General features: G+C 36.7%; 1 protein-coding gene across 1 annotated transcript in view; it reads right to left on the reverse strand.

Annotated features, from left to right (window-relative positions):
• LOC104623571 (unconventional myosin-XVI-like) overlaps window positions 1-18,819 on the reverse strand; it is a gene marked incomplete at both ends in the record, with an annotated part of 123,630 nt that overhangs the window by 54,951 nt on the left and 49,860 nt on the right. Inside the window, 4 exons of the mRNA XM_010290702.1 lie at window positions 3,625-3,766; window positions 4,370-4,441; window positions 5,204-5,321; window positions 8,671-8,782. Of these exons, the coding sequence (XP_010289004.1) occupies window positions 3,625-3,766; window positions 4,370-4,441; window positions 5,204-5,321; window positions 8,671-8,782 (444 nt within the window). The remainder of the gene's footprint in view (window positions 1-3,624; window positions 3,767-4,369; window positions 4,442-5,203; window positions 5,322-8,670; window positions 8,783-18,819) is intronic.

Genomic DNA, 18,819 nt, shown 5'->3' on the forward strand with positions numbered 1-18,819 from the left:
TCTATTTGAAAGAGAAATCTGCTATGGCTGACCTGGTGATACAGATGATACAACTGAATGCTTTCTTGGCTTGTCTGTAATACAGCAGGCATATTGGCATTGGCCCCATCTTCAGGCCACGTAACAGAGAAACTCTTTGCTAACTAGCTAATAAAACATCATGCCTTCTACTTGCTAGTAGACAGGGAAGACAATATCAAGATTTTCTCAAGCATATATACCTAATTAACTTGTTTTTCATCAGAAAAGAAAAACAATGTTTCACAAGAGTTCACAGACACTCTTAAATCTCCATAAATGTAAAGTCCTTCTGCAGAGTGAGTCAGGAGTTCTTAAAAAATCACCTTAAGACATTGTAGTACTAATATTTGTATCACTAGGTCCAACTTTGCCAATGTCCAATCAACTATCTTGAAATGCCACATTTAGGCAACTGTGAATGTTCTAGTCTCCTTTATCTACAAAACTGTAAATCAGCATAGTTATTTGAATAGAAGTAAAACAATAGTAAACTTTGAAGAGCTAAGATTGTTGGGAAGAAGTCCTTCTAGACAATTTTTACAATAATAAAGTCAATAGAATAGGAAATATTTATATAAACTAATGAATATAAAAATTAATAACGTTTAAAAATAATTATAAGCACCTGTGAGAAATTTTAATAGCTTTCCTCTAACCCCATTCTAGATGCCAATTACAGAAAAACAGTTTTTCCAGTGAATATCTTTGAAACACTATCAGGATGAATAAAGTAATAAACCTCAAAGGTACTTGCAACCAGTCCAAACTAGCATCCATGGTTATAATTTAGTTCTAACTATGCAAAACAGAAAGGAACTTTTTATGAAGAACAACATTTCTGAAGGTGTATTATGCCACTTAACACTGTCATAAAAACTCTTGCTTTATATGTATTGCATAGTACTATGAAGTAATGAATATGCTTGATTCTGGCAACACTTTTATCCTCTGTACTTAATACCTCTAGAGCTTGGTCTTTGCAGCTTTTCATAGAATTGTCTCTCCTTCCCTTAGATCTAATGGCAATTATCACTTTTACCTTTGCCTGAAACCAGCCACAAGCTATTTCATAGTAAATATAAATCAATATTAAAGACCAAAATTTAGTAGCTTCACCATAAAAGTTAAACCCAGGTAACTGGTTTCCTCAAAAATGCCAAGATCAAATGTTCCTTTTAGAGTTACTAAGCCAGTAAATCTAATTTTATTGCTTCATAAGTTCTCACTGAAGTGGGGTGGAAGTACAGTTAAGCTACCTCACAACAAAACAAGAGAACTGGCTTTGAAACCTTACTTCAGGTGTCCGATGAAGTAAGCTTCATCCCACCTGATGAGTAGTAACTGTGTATGTTTCTGACCAGGGAATGAAGTGTGGCCTGAAATGTATCATCAGCCTTGTTTAGCCACATCAGTTAATTATCTTTAAGGAGAGGTTTATTAAAACTGCACCAATCTGGAGGTATAATGCTGATAACTGATAGAATTGCTTAGGTGTATATGAAATAAATCTGGACCACAAATCACAGATTCATGCAATGACTCGCATTAATCCAACTTGCATCTTAAGCTGTGATATGCCTTGACTTACTACTACAGGTTATACAATATGATTAGCCAGGACCAAGAAAAAGCTGTGGGTGGGGGAGCTATTTTTTTTATCTTTAGCTGGCTAACTCAAGTGAGGTTGAAATATCAATGAAGGATGGTCAACTTCATTTTCATATAAAATAAGCTATTTATCTGCAAGTATGGGAAGGGACCCAATTTGAATTTGGCCTGCTAAAATTTAATATGCCTTGCCAGCACTGCCAATATCTCCTGAGCTGGTTAGCTCCCTTTAGCCAGCCTAAATGACGAACTTCCCTTTTTCAGGCATGGGTGTAATATAAAACTGCTGCAAATTCCTGACAACATCAAACAGATATCCTATTTTAGCTAGGACTTAAAACATCATGTAACCTTTAGGTTACCACACAAGTAGAAATAGTTTCACTGAGAAGTACTTCCACACAGTAGAAGTCACCTCAGGCACATATGATTGCACTAAAAGGAAACTACAAGGTAAACAATATACAAACAGCTTTGACTTTCATTATTTGAAGATCCTATTGATACCTAGAAATTATAGGTTTACATTACTGAACAAGAAATACACAACACTATTCTGAAAGATTGCGAAATATTAAGTTTTAAAATCGCAAAATTACACATTGAAAAATTATTTAAAATAATTTTAATAGATTTTTAATATACTGATTCCAGATTTCTTCCTCAACGACCACTACAAATGAGCTCTGTGTAATTAGGGATACCTGAGCTGTATTGTTGTCTGTCGCAGACATGCACTAAGTTAAGCCCATGTTCCATAAGTCCCAGGAATGAATGGGGAAGAATTGCATGTGACCACATGCCACTGTCCTTCCTTGTTATAAACACAGTATTTCAAATTAAGACATGGATAGGAAAGTTACTCTAGCTTGGTTGTCTAGGTGCCTACCATTGTAAGGGGCTGTACAATCATAAACAGGCAAGTAAAACCATTCTGTGTTACTGGCAAACCTTCCTTTTGCCTCCAGCAGGAAGCTAGGCACTCTGGTGGTATATGTAATGACAGAAAACTTTCATGCACAGAAAGCTCTGGGTTACTCAGGCATGGTAGCTTTTTTCTGTTAGCTAAGCCTCTAGAAGAGAAATGTGATTTATTACTAATTGGCCTACAAATAGAATAGGAATAAAAAAGAAGATTGTGAAGTCTTCAAACTCTTAACAGCTCTGAAAGAGGGCACTTGCTAATATTTGTCCTATGAAGTCAATGCAGATATGACATACATCAAAAATACTTATTCTTTTTTGGAAGTTCCACGTCTGTGCTTTGTGGATTTCCATTTGCCAATAATGCCGAGACATCTTGTATGTAATGTTTTTAAGAAAGCTCATCTGAGCATATGAAGTGTTGAACTTTGGTTAAGTCACATGCACATGACCGTCTAATTAGGTCTACTGTCTTAGTTTGCTATTTTGATTCTACTGAGACTTCCTTTGTTTGTTTCTTTGTTAGTTTTGTTTCTTGGCTGTTCCACTGACACACATTAATTAGCATTAATTTTTTCTAAGAAGCAACACTGGATAACAACAACATTGAATTTAGCAGATGATAATGCAGAGACACCCGGAACATTCTTAGAACATTTAATTCAGTGAAGTTTAAACATTATTTTGAAACTCTTTGAAAAAAAATATTTTTTCAATACCCTGTGCTCAGGTCATAGTTTTGGGAAGAGCGAGGATATTCTGCACTAAAAAAACACCAAACACCTTTTTGTTTGTTGAAAGACTTAGCTCATTCTATATTGTCAACTCTTAAAAGGCTACTAATTCTAACAACCAATCTAGATTACTGCATACATGTCCCCCTGCACAAGTACAAATATAACCAAATCTGTTACTGAATAAACAATTTGAAGGAATGGCCAGTGATTTAAAGATCCAAGCATCACTGTCATGGTATCATAAAATGCTTTAAAAGATGGAATTATGTTTCTTTTATGGATCTGGATTTGAACAGATAATGGCACACCTAATAGTTTGTAATGGCTCTCCTACCTGCCAGTCTCATCTTGATTTTGAAGGTAGCAGTTGACTGAGTTGACTAAAAAGCTAAATAAACGACCATATAGAGATTTTGCCAAGAGATCCCGGTAAAATTCTGCAATCTGTATAGTGTGCCTCCGTACAATCATATCTCCTAAGAGAGAAAGCAGAAAATGGAGATGAAAGCATGCTGTAAATCTCACTTTAGGTAATTTTAGTTACAGTAAACCCTTCCACCCTTTGTACTTCTCCTTTGCCAAACATATACGTGGTGTTAGTTCTTTTTCTGAAGCCTTCAGTGAAAGATTAGAAGACTGTCAACACTTGCAAGATCTTCAGTTTGGAAACATGTACCTTTGTACTTTTTTCAATAGAAAAGTGTATGTGTACTACGCAAAGCTAGCATTTTACTGAAAAAAACTTTTTCCCCCCCCCCCCCGACAGTCCTGTTGACTGTTCTTAGTATCAATATCTAATCTGTTATCTTGTCACACTTTTGTAAGATTAATCAAGTTAGGAGTCCATCAGCGTCAGACTGCGAAACTGTTTTGCTCCATATTGCAACCACATTTCTAATTCAGTGTCCCAGTCTGACTTATTGCATGGCAGATAATCCTACAGATTTGTCAGAGAGAAAATTTACAAGACCATACAAGAAATAAGGAACAAATATTATCTGCTTTTGAAGTTCTCAAATCAGAAGGATTAAAATGCCACCGGGTCTGATCTATGGGAATGTAAGGTTGGAAAAGATTACCTTTAAAATACTGAACATCAGTTGTTAAGGCTGAAGCAAGCTCATCTGGTGAAACCTGCAGCATCCCTGCCACTGAAATGAAAAGAGAATTTAAAGAAAGCCTGATTTGTGCTCTACTGCTTATTTTATTTTTTGTAACATGTTTTATTATGTAGATGCTATTTTTTAAAAGTGAGAGAACCCACACATTAAAGAAAAGAGTACTGTCACAGGAGTAATCAAAATTAATGAACACACAAAATCGGATTACTAAAATCAGCACTTTGTGAAGTTTGAATGTATCTGTATATTGCATTACAGCTTGCTTTCTTCTTTACAGCTTACTCAGGACTTTCCCCAGGACTTGGCAGACTTTCTCTCTTATTAGAGTTAAGGTATGCTACTTATTGACATTCTGTATCCATAAGACACTTTGAGGAGATTTGTTAGAGACCAAGAGGGCAAACCTCAAAGCATGAAAACAAGAGACCCTTTGAAGACATAGAATTTGAATGTAAGGAATTCAATTCAATGCAAATTGTTCAGCTGTTGACAAGCAGCACAAGAGCATTTTAAAAGAAGACTGCCCAAAGTGCCCTGTACAATTTGTTTTGGCAAATGGTATCTTTAAATTTGACATTGAATTAGATCATTTGCGATACTCGTATTTTATTTTGTTCCATCAAAATCTATAGTTTAAAAAAATATCCAAGTCAATTGGACACTGTCTTCCCGCAGTAATTTATTAATTTTCAGAAGTAATTTTTTTTTGTCTCCCTGGAACTGTGTTTCCGTCTGTTGGTGGATCAGTGCAAGTGCCCTGATTGCGATGCTCCAAGGTCACGTCCTACTGACCTTGTTCCAGTAGCTGCAGGTCTGACACAAATGCTGTCTCAGCGTCTGTCAGAGCCGTAAAGCGAATGTCTCCAAGATGCAGAATTGCTGAGAGAATTACAAACAGGTTCTCCACCTCCTGCACATATTTTATGTAGAATTAAAGATAAAGAAGAGATCTGTTGGGCATACCAGTGAAAGGCAATGCTTTATAAAAATACAAATTATCTTAATTTGTTTCATTGGCTTTTGCTAAGCTAAAAAGTACTCATGTTTGAAATATTAACAGGAAATTTGAATTTAGAAATCAAACTGAAACCTATCTAGGACACAAAACAACATTACCTTTTTTTTTCTTTTGTTTTAATGTAAATCACATTAACTACTGAGTTAAGAAAGTTTCTCAAGATGTGATAAAAAATGCTGAAATAACTTTAATGGGTGCATTATTTCCATTAAGACAAATTCTGTACCTGGAAATAGCAGGGTTTGTTTTTTCCTCAAGCAACTACATTCACAAAAAAGGTGTCTAGCTCTAAATTATAACATGTTGCTGATAAGAAAGCTGTAGTTAAGGTCTAAAAGAAACAAAAGCTACCTTCCTTACCAACATACTTTCCCTCCATGATTGCATGCTATGTTCTCATGCCTCCAAGGCTGTGAAGCAGTTATCTTCAGGGATAGATTTTTTGTTGCCTCATTTTTACCACAGCAAGAGGACTAACTTTCTTGTTTGTTTTTTTTTAAAATGTTTTTAAATTCAAGCAAAGAAATTATCCATGAAATATGAACCAAAAATGCTAAGACATGGAAAACATCATGTAGTTTTGGAAGTTATATAACAAAGGTGCTCCTTTAAAATTAGAAAACAGGAAACCTGATATCCACTATGGCATTACATGGCATTAGGTACAGCAAAGTTAATTGATAATTCTTGAAATATTTTTGAAAAATAATATTTGGAACCTGATCTTATTGAAACACTAGAAGTGACAGTGAGAAGTGTCACTGGAATTTGCAGCATAAGATTAAAAAATTCACTACAAACGAAATACTTAGCCAATAAACCCCCTTTATTCTCAGGTGACTGCAATGAATTCAGAACACACTGAAATCAAACTTGGATGACTTTTCATTAGTTTGCAAAAACAACAGGTTAGAAAAAAGCTTTTCTTCTTTTTTCTTGTTCCTTTCTGTAATAAATATGCCCATCATCAGAGGACATTAAAATAAGCTTATAGTCTTTCTGGGATAAAGACTACAGCACCTCCAATGCTTTTTAAGCAAGTTTGATTCTCTAAACTACATTTTAAGACAAGAACTTCAATCTCTTACTGTATGAGATACACGTAAATAGGGCAACAGTATATTTTTCTATTACACAGTACCAAAGCCCAAGATTAAAACAAGCAATATATACAGGCAAAGTCTGAATAAAATAGCTCTTACAATAGAAGAACTGTCATGATAATATGGCATTCAAGCTAGGGTGCTATATCCTGCTTCTTGGGAAGTCCTCTTAGGCAAGATGGAAGGGCACTCTAGTACAGCATACTTCTTGCTTGTTTGTTAGCTTGTCCAGAACTGGTTTGGGGATGACTGTACATCACTGAATGGCAGCAGGCTGGGATACTTGTTTATTCTGGTGATTTTGGTGGGGTTTAGTTCATGTTCCAGATTCTCAAACACTTTCTCATTGTGTTCTAAGATGTGTGTTCCCTAAACTTTAAAACAATTTTTTAATAAACTTTAACATACCTTGCAAGATACCATTAAAGATTACTGAGGAAGATTTATGTAGTTCTTCAAAAAGATAATCTACTCTACTATTAAATGTGGCTAGATGGACAAAGAATAATACATACAGACCTTTCCACGTACCTTAGAAATAATGGGTAGAAATTTTAGGAGATGTGTCTTATCTGCATATTCCCCTGTAACCTCCAGCACAGGAGATCAGCCTACTGTTCTCTGGAGCTCCACAGATTTCTAGCCTCCTAAATGATTATTCTAACACTGCCTGCACATAAAGGAGCCTTGAAGATGATTTATTCTTTCCTGAGAGGCAACTTCCTTTCAAGAACTGAGCAAAGTGAAGTTGAAGTGCTGGATCCAAAAGAATACTGTATTTCTCTATGTAAAGTGTTCTCAGTTTCTTGCAGGTGTTTAAACATTCGTTACGCCTTCAATTATTTATTTATGGGGTGAACCCCTTTCTCAGCAGAACAGAAGGGTTAGTAGAGGGATCCAGCTACTTGTAAACACTGGGCTAAATGCAGAACTGCCTGGAACTTTTGTTACTGAAGTCTCCAGGTGCAGAGCTAGAGTCATTAAGAGTAAGGAATAAATTCTGTCAAATATAGCCATATTAAATTTTGTACATGGCCATGTGAATATTAATGAAAAAAACGCACTCTTCATGTTAAAAAGTGGCATAGGTTACCAAAGAACATTTGTTACCACCTTACTAGGGAATGCTAAACAACTACATGATGTACCACCACCACAGAAGTCTACCTCACACCTAAATAACAGCTTCAGCAGACTCGCAGTTTTTTGCTGATAGCCCTTGATCCTTTTTTTTTACAACTGTTGCCCATCTGTCATCTTTGATGATAATCTAGCATATTGTCACATCAACTTTTCCTCTGCTTTTTTCTTACGGTGCTAAATATCATGTAGGGGTAAAGAAGTTTTTACCTCCTTCTAGAACAACTATTGCTTATGCATTTGTTTTGCAGAAGTGTCCGAGCTACAGTGTGCTAGCTAGCATGTACATATGTAAGAAATATGGAGTTTGTTAAATATTCTAGTACCCTGAAGGGAATTACAAAGCTTACGTGAGTTCTTATACTCAGCCCTCCAGCTCTCCTGATTCCCCTCAAACCTATGTCATCCAGAAACTCTTCTTGATTAATTTTCCAGATTATCTTCTTTGTTGGCTTTATAGGATTAAAGACAAACATCAGACGTATCTTCCTGTTTTTTGGGGTTAAGTCAGCTTTTTCAAGTTACTCAGCTCTAATTCTGTTTGACTAAATATGTATTTACTTTTTTTCAGGTGTTGCTAGCAAAGGCTTTTGGAATGCGTGTTTCACAAAATTAAAAGGACAGGTTGATAATCAGGAAGAGGAAAAAATTCCTGTGGGTTTTATGAGGTTTCTGTCATATGGGATTTGATTGTTTCTTTTTATCTATGTAATTTAATTGTTCAGAGTATTATACCTTGAAGCTGTTCTGTGAATCTTTAAGAATGGAAAAGATTTACATTGTTGGTGCTGTGTCTAATTAAAACTGATTACAGTAATTTCCCTGGAGTGAACTAGTACTGTATATTGTTTCGAGGTCTTAACCAACAGAAAAAAAGAAAGACAGAAAGGCACTTCTTTGCCCCACAAACGATTATCAGTGAGACTTCCTTATGGTCTGCTTTTACCTAAGTAATACGGTGATTTTAGCCACAAATAACATAAGCTTATGTAACTTACCAAGCTATTGAATCCCATAGCACCTAGAGCTTGTTTTAGTATGGCTAATTTCTCCCTGTTCTGAGGGTTGGCTGTTAACATCGTCTCTTCCAGTATGGTCTGGCTTAGATACCTGCACAGAGGAAAAATAACATGTATTTTATTTACAAGGCTGGTGCACAACCAAATTTTTGAGGTTAAAAGCCTGCTTCACACTTCTAACCAGAGGTTTATTACAGATTTTTCGCAGCCTTTGGAGAAAACGCCAGTGACAGAATGCTCCATATTTCTTTCCTTAAGCTTTTGCTTAAGGCTCCGCCCCACCAACTTAAACTTGAACTTAAAACTTCAGATTTAATTTATACCACCAAGAGTTTTGCCATTCTTGCACTACCAGAGATTCCCCTTCAGAAGGAAGATTTGAGGAGATCCTCTGATAACTCTGACTGCTTTAAATTCCCCTCCTGCTGGCTGGAGAATAGATCAGCTCTTATCTGCCTGATCCCATGATGATCATTCGCTCCCTTAGCAGCCGAATGGGTGACAGGTATACTCAGCATCTCTTGTAGTAGTATACTCGGCATCAGTAGTAACTACGTACATAGAGTAGTAAGTGTACGGCTCTTAAGCTGTACTGCTTTGCACACTGTGAAGCAAAAGACAATTTTACAAACTTTCCCAAAAATAATGATTAGAAGAGAGAAAGACAGACATCTAGTGCAGCAGCTAGCTCAGGGGAAAAAAAAAAACAACAGCACCGACATAAAGAGCAATAACACAAACCAGAATCATCAGAAACTACAGTACAACAGACTGCTGAAAAGAACATCAATCTAACCTTTACAACGATGGGTTTTGACCCTCTTGATATATGTCTATGGGCCAGATTTTAAAAAGTATTCAGGTCTCTTCATACAGCTGAAATTACTAAGAAGGAGGTGTCTGAACATCTTATGGGATCTGATTTTTAATTACATCATGCTAGGAACGTAAAAAGTTGTTTTCTTTTATCATTATCATTAAATTGCCATTAAAATACACGTTAATCACACAATCTACAATCTTCACAAACGTCACTTACATCAACAAAAGAATTCCCCACACCTAAATCAAAAGAACATCATCACAGCACCAACAAAGGTGGACAATTTACACACACTCCAACCCTCATGCCTTTGCCACAATTACAGCAACAAAAAATCCCCGTCATTATTCTGCTCTCTAATAATGTTCGGTCCACGATCTGTCACATAAAGATGGGAAACAATACTGGTTTTAACTTCTGAAAATTCTTGTTCACAATCCTATTCTAATTGCACTGTAGAGGAGACACAAAATTTCCTATTACCACAGAAAGTCTGGCAATGCTCTAGTAAGGGTGGTAGGTAGCTCTTGAAAGATGGCCTATTATGTGAATGTGTGTAGCTTTTAGACACACATGGAAAAACGATTTAGTATTTGCACTTTTCTAACTGATAATGAGGTTTACAAGGTATACGCAACAAAATGCAGAGCGCATTTTTTAATGGATTGATACCAGATTTACCAATGTGGGTTTCAGTTGGAGTGATAATGGCGTAAGTTACCCCAGCAGGCGGGCAGAGGAAGAAAGATGGGGAAAAACCCATGTGCCTGGGTGCATAAGCAGTTTTTGCACCCACGGGAGAACTTGCTCAGCAGATACCTCAAGCACAAACAAGTCCTAGATCACAGTGGCTAAACCCTGCGAATTAATACAATGTTTGAAAATGTGGGTCTGTGAGCATCACCACCAGAGCTCTTGCACCTTTTCCTTGAGGTTGCTATCCACATCAGGTAGATACAAATGATAGCACAGCTGTGAAATTAGGTGGAGCAGATGACACAAGTATATGCCAGATTTATGGGGTTTTTTTTTTGGGGGGGGGAGCTTTTTACATCACCTGTATGTTTCAAAAGCAGGCTAGCATACATCTGATCCTGAATCTGGCATAGAACCTACTGGTATAAAGGTTAATCCGGCAGAAAATTTTCCACTGTTCTGAGCTGCTGTGTGAGCTTACACCAGTTCAGTGTTGTGCATCATGTGTCAGTGGCATTTTTGATCCATAATTAGGAGATTTACAGCAGCGTCTACACTGCTGTCAAAATATCCTATTGTTGAATGGCTGGAGGAGTTGGAAGCTTACGGCAATTTCTGCAAAAAAGCCTCCTCACTGGTGTTCTCCCTGAATAACTCTTTGTCTCTCTCTCTCTGTGTACTGAGCAAGGAATACGCTTTCCTGTCCTGTGAAGAGAGTATCGTATACTCCTCATATTTAAGCAACCCCATTTAATTAGTCCTTTTTAGCATCTCTAAAGTGCTAGTGGGTATCATCGTCGCAAGAAGGTGTGTGAGCACTACCAACACAGGCAGTGGCATAGCAAAGTGACCCAGAAGGCTCATTCCCTTGGAAGAAAGAGCTGAGCTGTGATATGAACCAACACGCGGCAGTTCTTGCCTTCAGCGCAAGCACTTCTTGCTGACACAGCAGGGGGCAAACTGGGTACCCGCCAAAGCAGATGCCTGTGGCTCCAACAACCCATCCATAAACTGCAGCATCTGCTGGGACATGCCTGTTGGAAAAGAGTCTGACTTTCCCAGTATAAATCTCCTAAAGATTTAATCAGCAGATGTGCTGCTGCCCTTGGAGAGGGCTGCAGTTGGGCACTTTCTAAGGTGCACTTGGATTTAGAATCAGTTTCCCCAGTGTAAAAGCAATTAAATTCTTTTATAACATGTCATGAGGCCCACTCATTTTCCAAACTATTTAAGGACTAATGAAATATGAAAATTGCTTTGAAGATATGCACATTCGACTATTATGTTTATAATACAAAATATATGTATATTAAGGATGAATTAATTGTGTAGACTACTTGGAACTGTTGATGGATATCATACAACTACCACAAAATGCAGGAAATACACAGTATAACAGAGTGGGGGTATAATATATATACACTAGCTGTACAAAGAATCACATTTTTCTATTTGTTGTTAAGTTCATTCTACCTCAGAAACATAGTGACATTTAGGAAGAAATATAAATGATTTTTTTTGCCTGTAAAACAGTTCTCTGGCATCTCCTTCTTTCCACTTTAAAGACCCTGAGGATGAAAACAGTTTGAGACACCCTTTGTATTAATATTACTACTATCACCTATTTATGCTTAAGAACTAGAGTCCAGAACCAATTTTAAACTGTCGCCTCTCCTACAAAAATAAGGAAAAGGGAAAGAACAGTGCAAAAGTCCTAATAATAATGAAACCTTCTTTCACTGCAGATCCATCATTATTCCATAAAATATAAACTTTTTTTTTCAATATATATAGCTTTCTTCATATTTATAGTGCATTTTTGTCTTTTGACATTCAAGTGGCCTGGATAGAATTGCATTGCTTGTGATGAAGAGGCATTAAGCTGCTTAAAATTTCCATTGTGAACCTACTGTGGAGCTTTTAGTTATTATTTTTAGTTAGATCTTTCTTATTGCAAACCAGAGTGTTATAGCCATCATATTTATGAAAACCTATGCTGTTACTAGAGTGTGTGTAATGTTCCTATAAGTTTCCAACAAGGTAGTCCATGTTCAAATGCAAACCAGACCTGGCAACTCCTGAATTCTTTGTTGCTGAAAACTTTAGGAAAAGAGGTACTACTGCTGTACAAGCCAGAGGTGATGCTCCATAACATCTGATGTATGCAGGCTGCACACCAGTTGTGGACTTAGGATAGTTTTGTTATCTGTACTTGTATATCTCTGTGTGCAAATTCACTCTGCAAATGCACATTCACAGTAGCTTACTGTAGCTTCAGAAAAAGACTCTCAGATTTTGGCTGAGGTTGAGCTGTTCAGTTGAAGGTAGCTGCTCCGACAAATTATATCTCTAGTAAAAGTGACAAACCAAGCAGTGTATGCAGTTCTGATAATGACCTCCTTTCTACTGACTGTCTATCCATTTGTTTAAATGCTGCCATGTCAACATTTGCATCGGCCTAGTACTCTCAACAGACAGCTTATCAACATACAAAAAAGTTTTAAAGACATGTGATCAGTGACTCTCTATTTAAAAGAAGAAAAAACTTACTGATCCACAAAATGTTTTTTTTTAAGAAGATAAGCTAATCAATAACTGTAGTATAGTCACTGAGTAAAACACAATACCGCATTAGACAGACAATTTCTTGAGAAATCTGAAAGACTATCTACGTAGTTTTTTCTTTCTCATTTTTTTCTAATAGTTCTAATTTGCAGTTTTGTAGCATTCTCATCTATTCTAGTCTCTCAAAGGAAAACAAAAAACCATTTAGAAGAAAAAAATCGATAGTGGTAATTTTTTAGTATACTGCTTATCATAGTATACAATTTTTCAGCCATCATTCGATGACATCATAGATCAAATTTTCAGGTAGGAGTGTGACTGGTGTGCCCAAGAATATGAAAATATACTTGATGTGACATTAAATTCTTCATGTATTGACTGCCATACAAGTCAACAATTACCCTACCTGTTTACCTTGTCATTCTCATTATGATATTTACATATAATCATTATTTGTATTACAAAACCTATATCTGTAGTAAACTTTGTAATTTCATATATACATCTCAAATATTAATAGGACGTTTGTAGGAATAAAAGTCAGTTTACCAAGACCAAGTTTTTGTGACATATGCATCTTTCAAAATTTCTTGCATAACCCAACTGGTTTAAAACTTTCTTTAAAGTAATATTGTCTGCTTAGATGATTGAACAAATAACAAGGAGTTGAGGCTAAAAAGAAATTTTTTGACTATTAGTTTGCTGCTCTGCCAAAAAACTCAGCAAAACAATATTTGATTTGGATTGAATTTAAGTTCATTCATTTTCTTTTGAACTGCAACCCAGCAACATTTAGTATCAAATGAAGTAATCTGCCTTATTCAACATAAACAAGACATGTCATTTAATTTCCTTACAAGAAAAGCAAAGGGAATAAAAAGTAGGACTCACTAAATTATTACAGAAGTTGAAAGTGTCTCTTTATTCTGTCTTTCCTATTAGAACTCTTATGTTTTTATAAAATCTCTGAAGAGATAAAAATAAAAAAGTTCCAAATTTGATAATTAGGGGTTTATTTGGGAGGAAGGTACCCCTTTTCTGGTTAGTGTCTCATAGTCAGCATGACCCACAGAAAAGATATGGACCTTCCCCACTTGGCATGTCAGGCAGTCCATTTCAAAGTTAGCTCAAAGCATCTAGAGCATGAGGGGATATTGAACCTGTGTGTTTCATGTCGGAAGTGCTGCAACTTCCCCGTTAGCTCATGCTGAGGTAGAAAAGCTTAGTACAGTCTACTCAGGAAGCTTCATCTTCTTTCAGTGGGAAGCTCAAGAATAGCACAGGCTTTCAGAAATAAGTTTTTCTTGATATTTTGAAGCACAGTCAAAGCAAAGCCAGAAAGCAATCACCTTTTGGCCCTGGACTTACTCCACAATCTGGACATCTGGCTCACTCTTTGATCAGAATTCAATGTATCTATAAACTTCCTGGCTATAGTTATCAAAGTCTACAGACTATGGTTATCAACGTTTCAAGGGAGATCTGAACTGTTAATCTATGTCACATAGGGAACTTTTCTAATCTCTAGCAAGTAAAGGTTGACAAATAAATGATATTTTGCACTAATCAACTCTTTAGACAACTACAATCATAAAGTACTTCAAGCTGTATTGTTTGTAGTTAAGTGCAAAAAGACGACCTTGGTACACAACGCTGACCACAGATATTCCAAGGCGTGTCACAGGGACCTTGTAGTAGCAACCCTGCTTAAGGGTTGCTATAAACTTCGATATTTCACTAACAGAGTAAATAAGGCATTACGAAAACACTATCCCAACACCAAACCACTTTGCATTTGTAAAATCTGACACTTGAAATGTTCAAGTATTCTATAAGAACAGCCACTTTACACCACGTACCTATACATTATTGCTGTTTCTCATACAGAAATATCTGGTTCATTACAGTGGTTCAACTCATATCTGATAGTGAAGCTGTCTGAAAGAGATTAGTAGGTTGCGTCCACTTCATCAGAGATTCCCTTTTGTAAGGACAGTTAAAAGTTGGGGTCCAATTAGAGGAGAAGAGGAAGCATGGTTTTCCCAGATGGACACTTCTTTTCAGAGTGCTTTCCTGAAGTAAATACATTCTGTCATGAATAATTAAGAGAATTCTTTGCAGGGTTATATCGTTAAGTGGTTCTAAGTCACTATACAAGTTTAGGATAAAGCCCTATGATGAAAGAAAAGGGATGTTTTTTTTTTTTTTAAGTTAACATCTAGCTGCTTGCTGTTTGACTCCTGATAGAAGATGAGTGCTGACACTTCTGTGTTTTGTCATAAAGCTTTCTGGGCTATAGCAGGCTTCATATAAGGGAAACATAATACAAAATTAGTTGCTAGTCTTGAACTTTATTATAGATGATAGTGCAATAAATGTTGCTTGAGGCAATAAGGATTTCACCCATCACAGTTAATCTCTTCAGTAAAAAAGCTCTGGTTATAGGCAAAAACTTAATTTCTAACTGCTTATACTCAGAACCATTTACCCATCTGAGGTCTCAAGAGTATTCTAAGACTTCTGGGCTTTTCTCAGACTAGAAACAGAGGACATATCTTTAACGCAAAAAGAAAAACACAGAAGGAAGGGTCTGAATAAGGTTATTTATGCCAGCTGATTATTCAAAGTGTCAGAAATCAGATGAAAGCACATTTTGTCAAGGAATGAAGCCAAACATGAAGGAGTACTATAAAGATACAACTCAACTGAAAACAATTACAAAATAAGACAAAGGGATAGCTGAATGTACAAATTCAGTACAGCTAAAACTGATTAGGCAGCGGATTATCAGAAGAGCATTTGTCATAGACTAAATGAAAGTCAAGTATGCCTTGATATCGCAAAAAATTACTCATCATATGTAACACCCTTACACATATGCCAATATAGGATGCATGAAATACTTAGCATGGTAAAGCTTCAACTGGAGTATTCTGTGTGATTTAGGGCATCCCATTTCAGGGAAATCAGGATCAGTTAGCGAAAATCCAGAGAAAAGCAACAGAAAAATGTATCAGAAAAAATGACTTAGAGCAAAAGAGTTCATTAAATGTAGTCTACAGAAAACTGAGAAAGATATTGCAAAGTGGAAAATCCTATAGTCCTTTGAGCCCAAAACCATGGACATGGAAATAACCACTACTTTATACAGCTGACCTAAGGGACACAGAAGAATAACATGGTAGAGCATGAAACAGATCTCAGAGAAATGAGCCTATTTCAGGGAAATGCAAAACATGAAGGTACCATACTAGAACTAAGATATGAAGATAATTTCCAACACTCTCTCATTCTGGATTTTGATACTGCATTCCTATCACGTTTGCAGAAGACATCAAATTGGGGGGAACAGCCAATATGTTGGAGGGTAGGGCTGCCCTTTACAGGCTGAAGGAATGGGCCAACGGGAACTTCATGAAATTCAGCAATGACAAGTACAAAGTCTTGCAGTTGGGAAGGAATAAACCTTTGCAATGATACAGGCAGATGAGCTGGGGAGCCGCTCTCGGGAAAAGGCCCTGCGAGCCCTGAGGGAAGTGAGTTGGGCAGGAGCTGGCAATGAATCTGGGCAGCAGAAATGGCCAGCAGCATCCAGGGCTGCATCACCAGGAGCATTGCTGGGAGACTGGGGGTTGTTTCCCCCTGCCCAGCACTCACTGTTAGACCACATCTCCATACTGCAGCCAGCTTTGCACATGCACACACACACGATACACAAACGACATTGCTAAAGTGGAGTAAGATCAGTGGAGGGCCACTTCAATGGTTGGGGCTCCAGACATGATGTGGGAGGCTTGTTGAGCGAGCAAGGCTTGCTCAGCCCAGGGAAAGAAAGGCTCCAGTTTAAAGATACAGCAACGATAGAATCATCTTCCTGGTAAGGAATGGGAACATGAATGCGAACTAATGCAGATAAAAAAATCCTGGCATTAGCTTACGAATCAGTTGTTTTCTCTTTCTTTTGTGTAGCTGTTTTCAAAGAACCTGTCTGTTTGCACAGTAGATCCTGTCATGATACAAAGAGTTGGACTAGATCTCTGGAAGTCCCTTTCAAACCAAAGGCAAAGGAAAATATTATTTTTCTCTGTTTATGTTTCTTTAGTTGGTGAAAGGAAAAAAGAAAAAGAAAAAAATGCATGAGAAGAGCTGAATGTCGTAATCTGTTCTTTTCTGAGATACCAGGGTAACTGGTTCCTGTGAGGAATTAAAACTTTTATCGTGTGCTTTCTTTTTCTGATCCACTTGCCCACGTGTCATTTCTCTAGCAGGATTTCACTTAGCCAATCCCTAGAGAAACAGAATAGTATCAACTCCTGTTCTAGCACAATTGACCACACTATCTAGTACATTTATTCTGCTAAAAAGAGTTCAAGATTAGCGGGTAAAGAATTCACATGGAAGCAATGAAGAATAAATATTTAACATAAATAAATGACTTAATACAGGGCGCTCTTTCAATACTTAATTATGCAATACAAGCCATTGCAGAGCATGTTATAAATCAGAAATTCTGGATTTTGTCTATAAATTCATGATTTCTTTTATAAAAATGATGTACAAATAAAAGTCTTCATATTCATTGATTGATTCAAAATAGCTATTGAAACTGAGATCCTGATACTTCATATTTATTTAAACAAACCAGAACATTTTTCTTCTTGCTTAAATAACAAAAAATCCACACTTTATTTTTTCAATATCATGCTGTAATCATGTAGAAACCTCTGATGCAGTAATTCTCCAAAACCATTATGTGCTGTCCAGTTAAAGAAATTCAAAACAGACAAATGAAATCAGGTTGTTTCAAAATATCATCTTCATCCTAGATGTCATTTTCTGCATACCTCTCCCCTCACACAGGGGTATCAAAATTCCTTGTAGTTGTGGTGACAGGCAGGAAACAGAACTGACTTGTCACTTGCTTTGCAAGGGCTGGTTGATGACTCAGCTTTACAGGCAACTGGTAGAAAATAATGTGTTTATTTTTTAATTTTTTAATTAATTAATTTTAATTTATATCCTAGAGGAGAGCACATTGCTTAGACTGAATGGATTCAGATATGCCTATCGGAAGCATTCATACACTTCTGGTGTTATGAAGGCTTTTGTTACAGCTTGACCTTAATTAAAATGTGTCAATAAAAAATGCACACAAATATCTTAGTGCTAGCTTCTGTAAAATGTTCATCAGTTGTTCTAAAAACAATTACAGACCATGCACGTCATGACATTATATTTAGAGCTTTCAGGCCACTGGAACAACAAGAAAGAAATAAAGATTTTTTTTTTGCTTGCCAGGTTTACATGTACTGTGAAGTAGAATAATGATTTATTCCATCGCTGTATATTGTCCCAATTCAGCAAAACCTTTATATGCAACTTCAAACCCGTGCTTCATCCCACTGATTTCAGTTGAATCTTAGTGTCGTAATAAATGTTAATATGAAGCACAACTGGAAGTTATAGGTTGACACCCTATGTTGAACTTTAATTCACTATGAAGGAAAGAAAGGCAGATGAGATGATTAAGTGAGACAGCAGGAGATAAGTAGTACTGGAGAACTAGACTTCAAGCTGCCCTAAGCATTGCCTACGTAATTTCTAGGCATATCACCTTATCACACATTTACTTCTGCACAACGCAATGCGGTATTACACAAAGATTCCTGAACTATACTGATATGACCTGGGTGTAGTACAGAAAGCACAATAAGTGAGGCTAATTACCTTAAATGGACCACTGCTCCAACACAGCTATGGTACTTTTTGCATGGCACCATCTGAGGTGTCTCTGCTACACTCCATAAGGAGCCACACAGACTTATCTTTTGCCTCTACCTGTCTTTATATGAAGTCTAAGATAAAGCCAATTTTAATTAGACTTTTCTTATTACAAAATCCTCATTAACTGATGCTTTGTTGCTAGAAAATTCTCAGGGGAGCCAACGTCACAGGAGGATGAAGCCGTATTTCAGAATCAGGTTCCAGCTCTAACACAATCAATATGGATGTTGTGGGTGTCATTTAATGTGACATTGTATTAA

The sequence above is a fragment of the Phaethon lepturus genome, unplaced genomic scaffold (assembly GCF_000687285.1).
Source record: "Phaethon lepturus isolate BGI_N335 unplaced genomic scaffold, ASM68728v1 scaffold3987, whole genome shotgun sequence".
Taxonomy (NCBI): Eukaryota; Metazoa; Chordata; class Aves; order Phaethontiformes; family Phaethontidae; genus Phaethon; species Phaethon lepturus.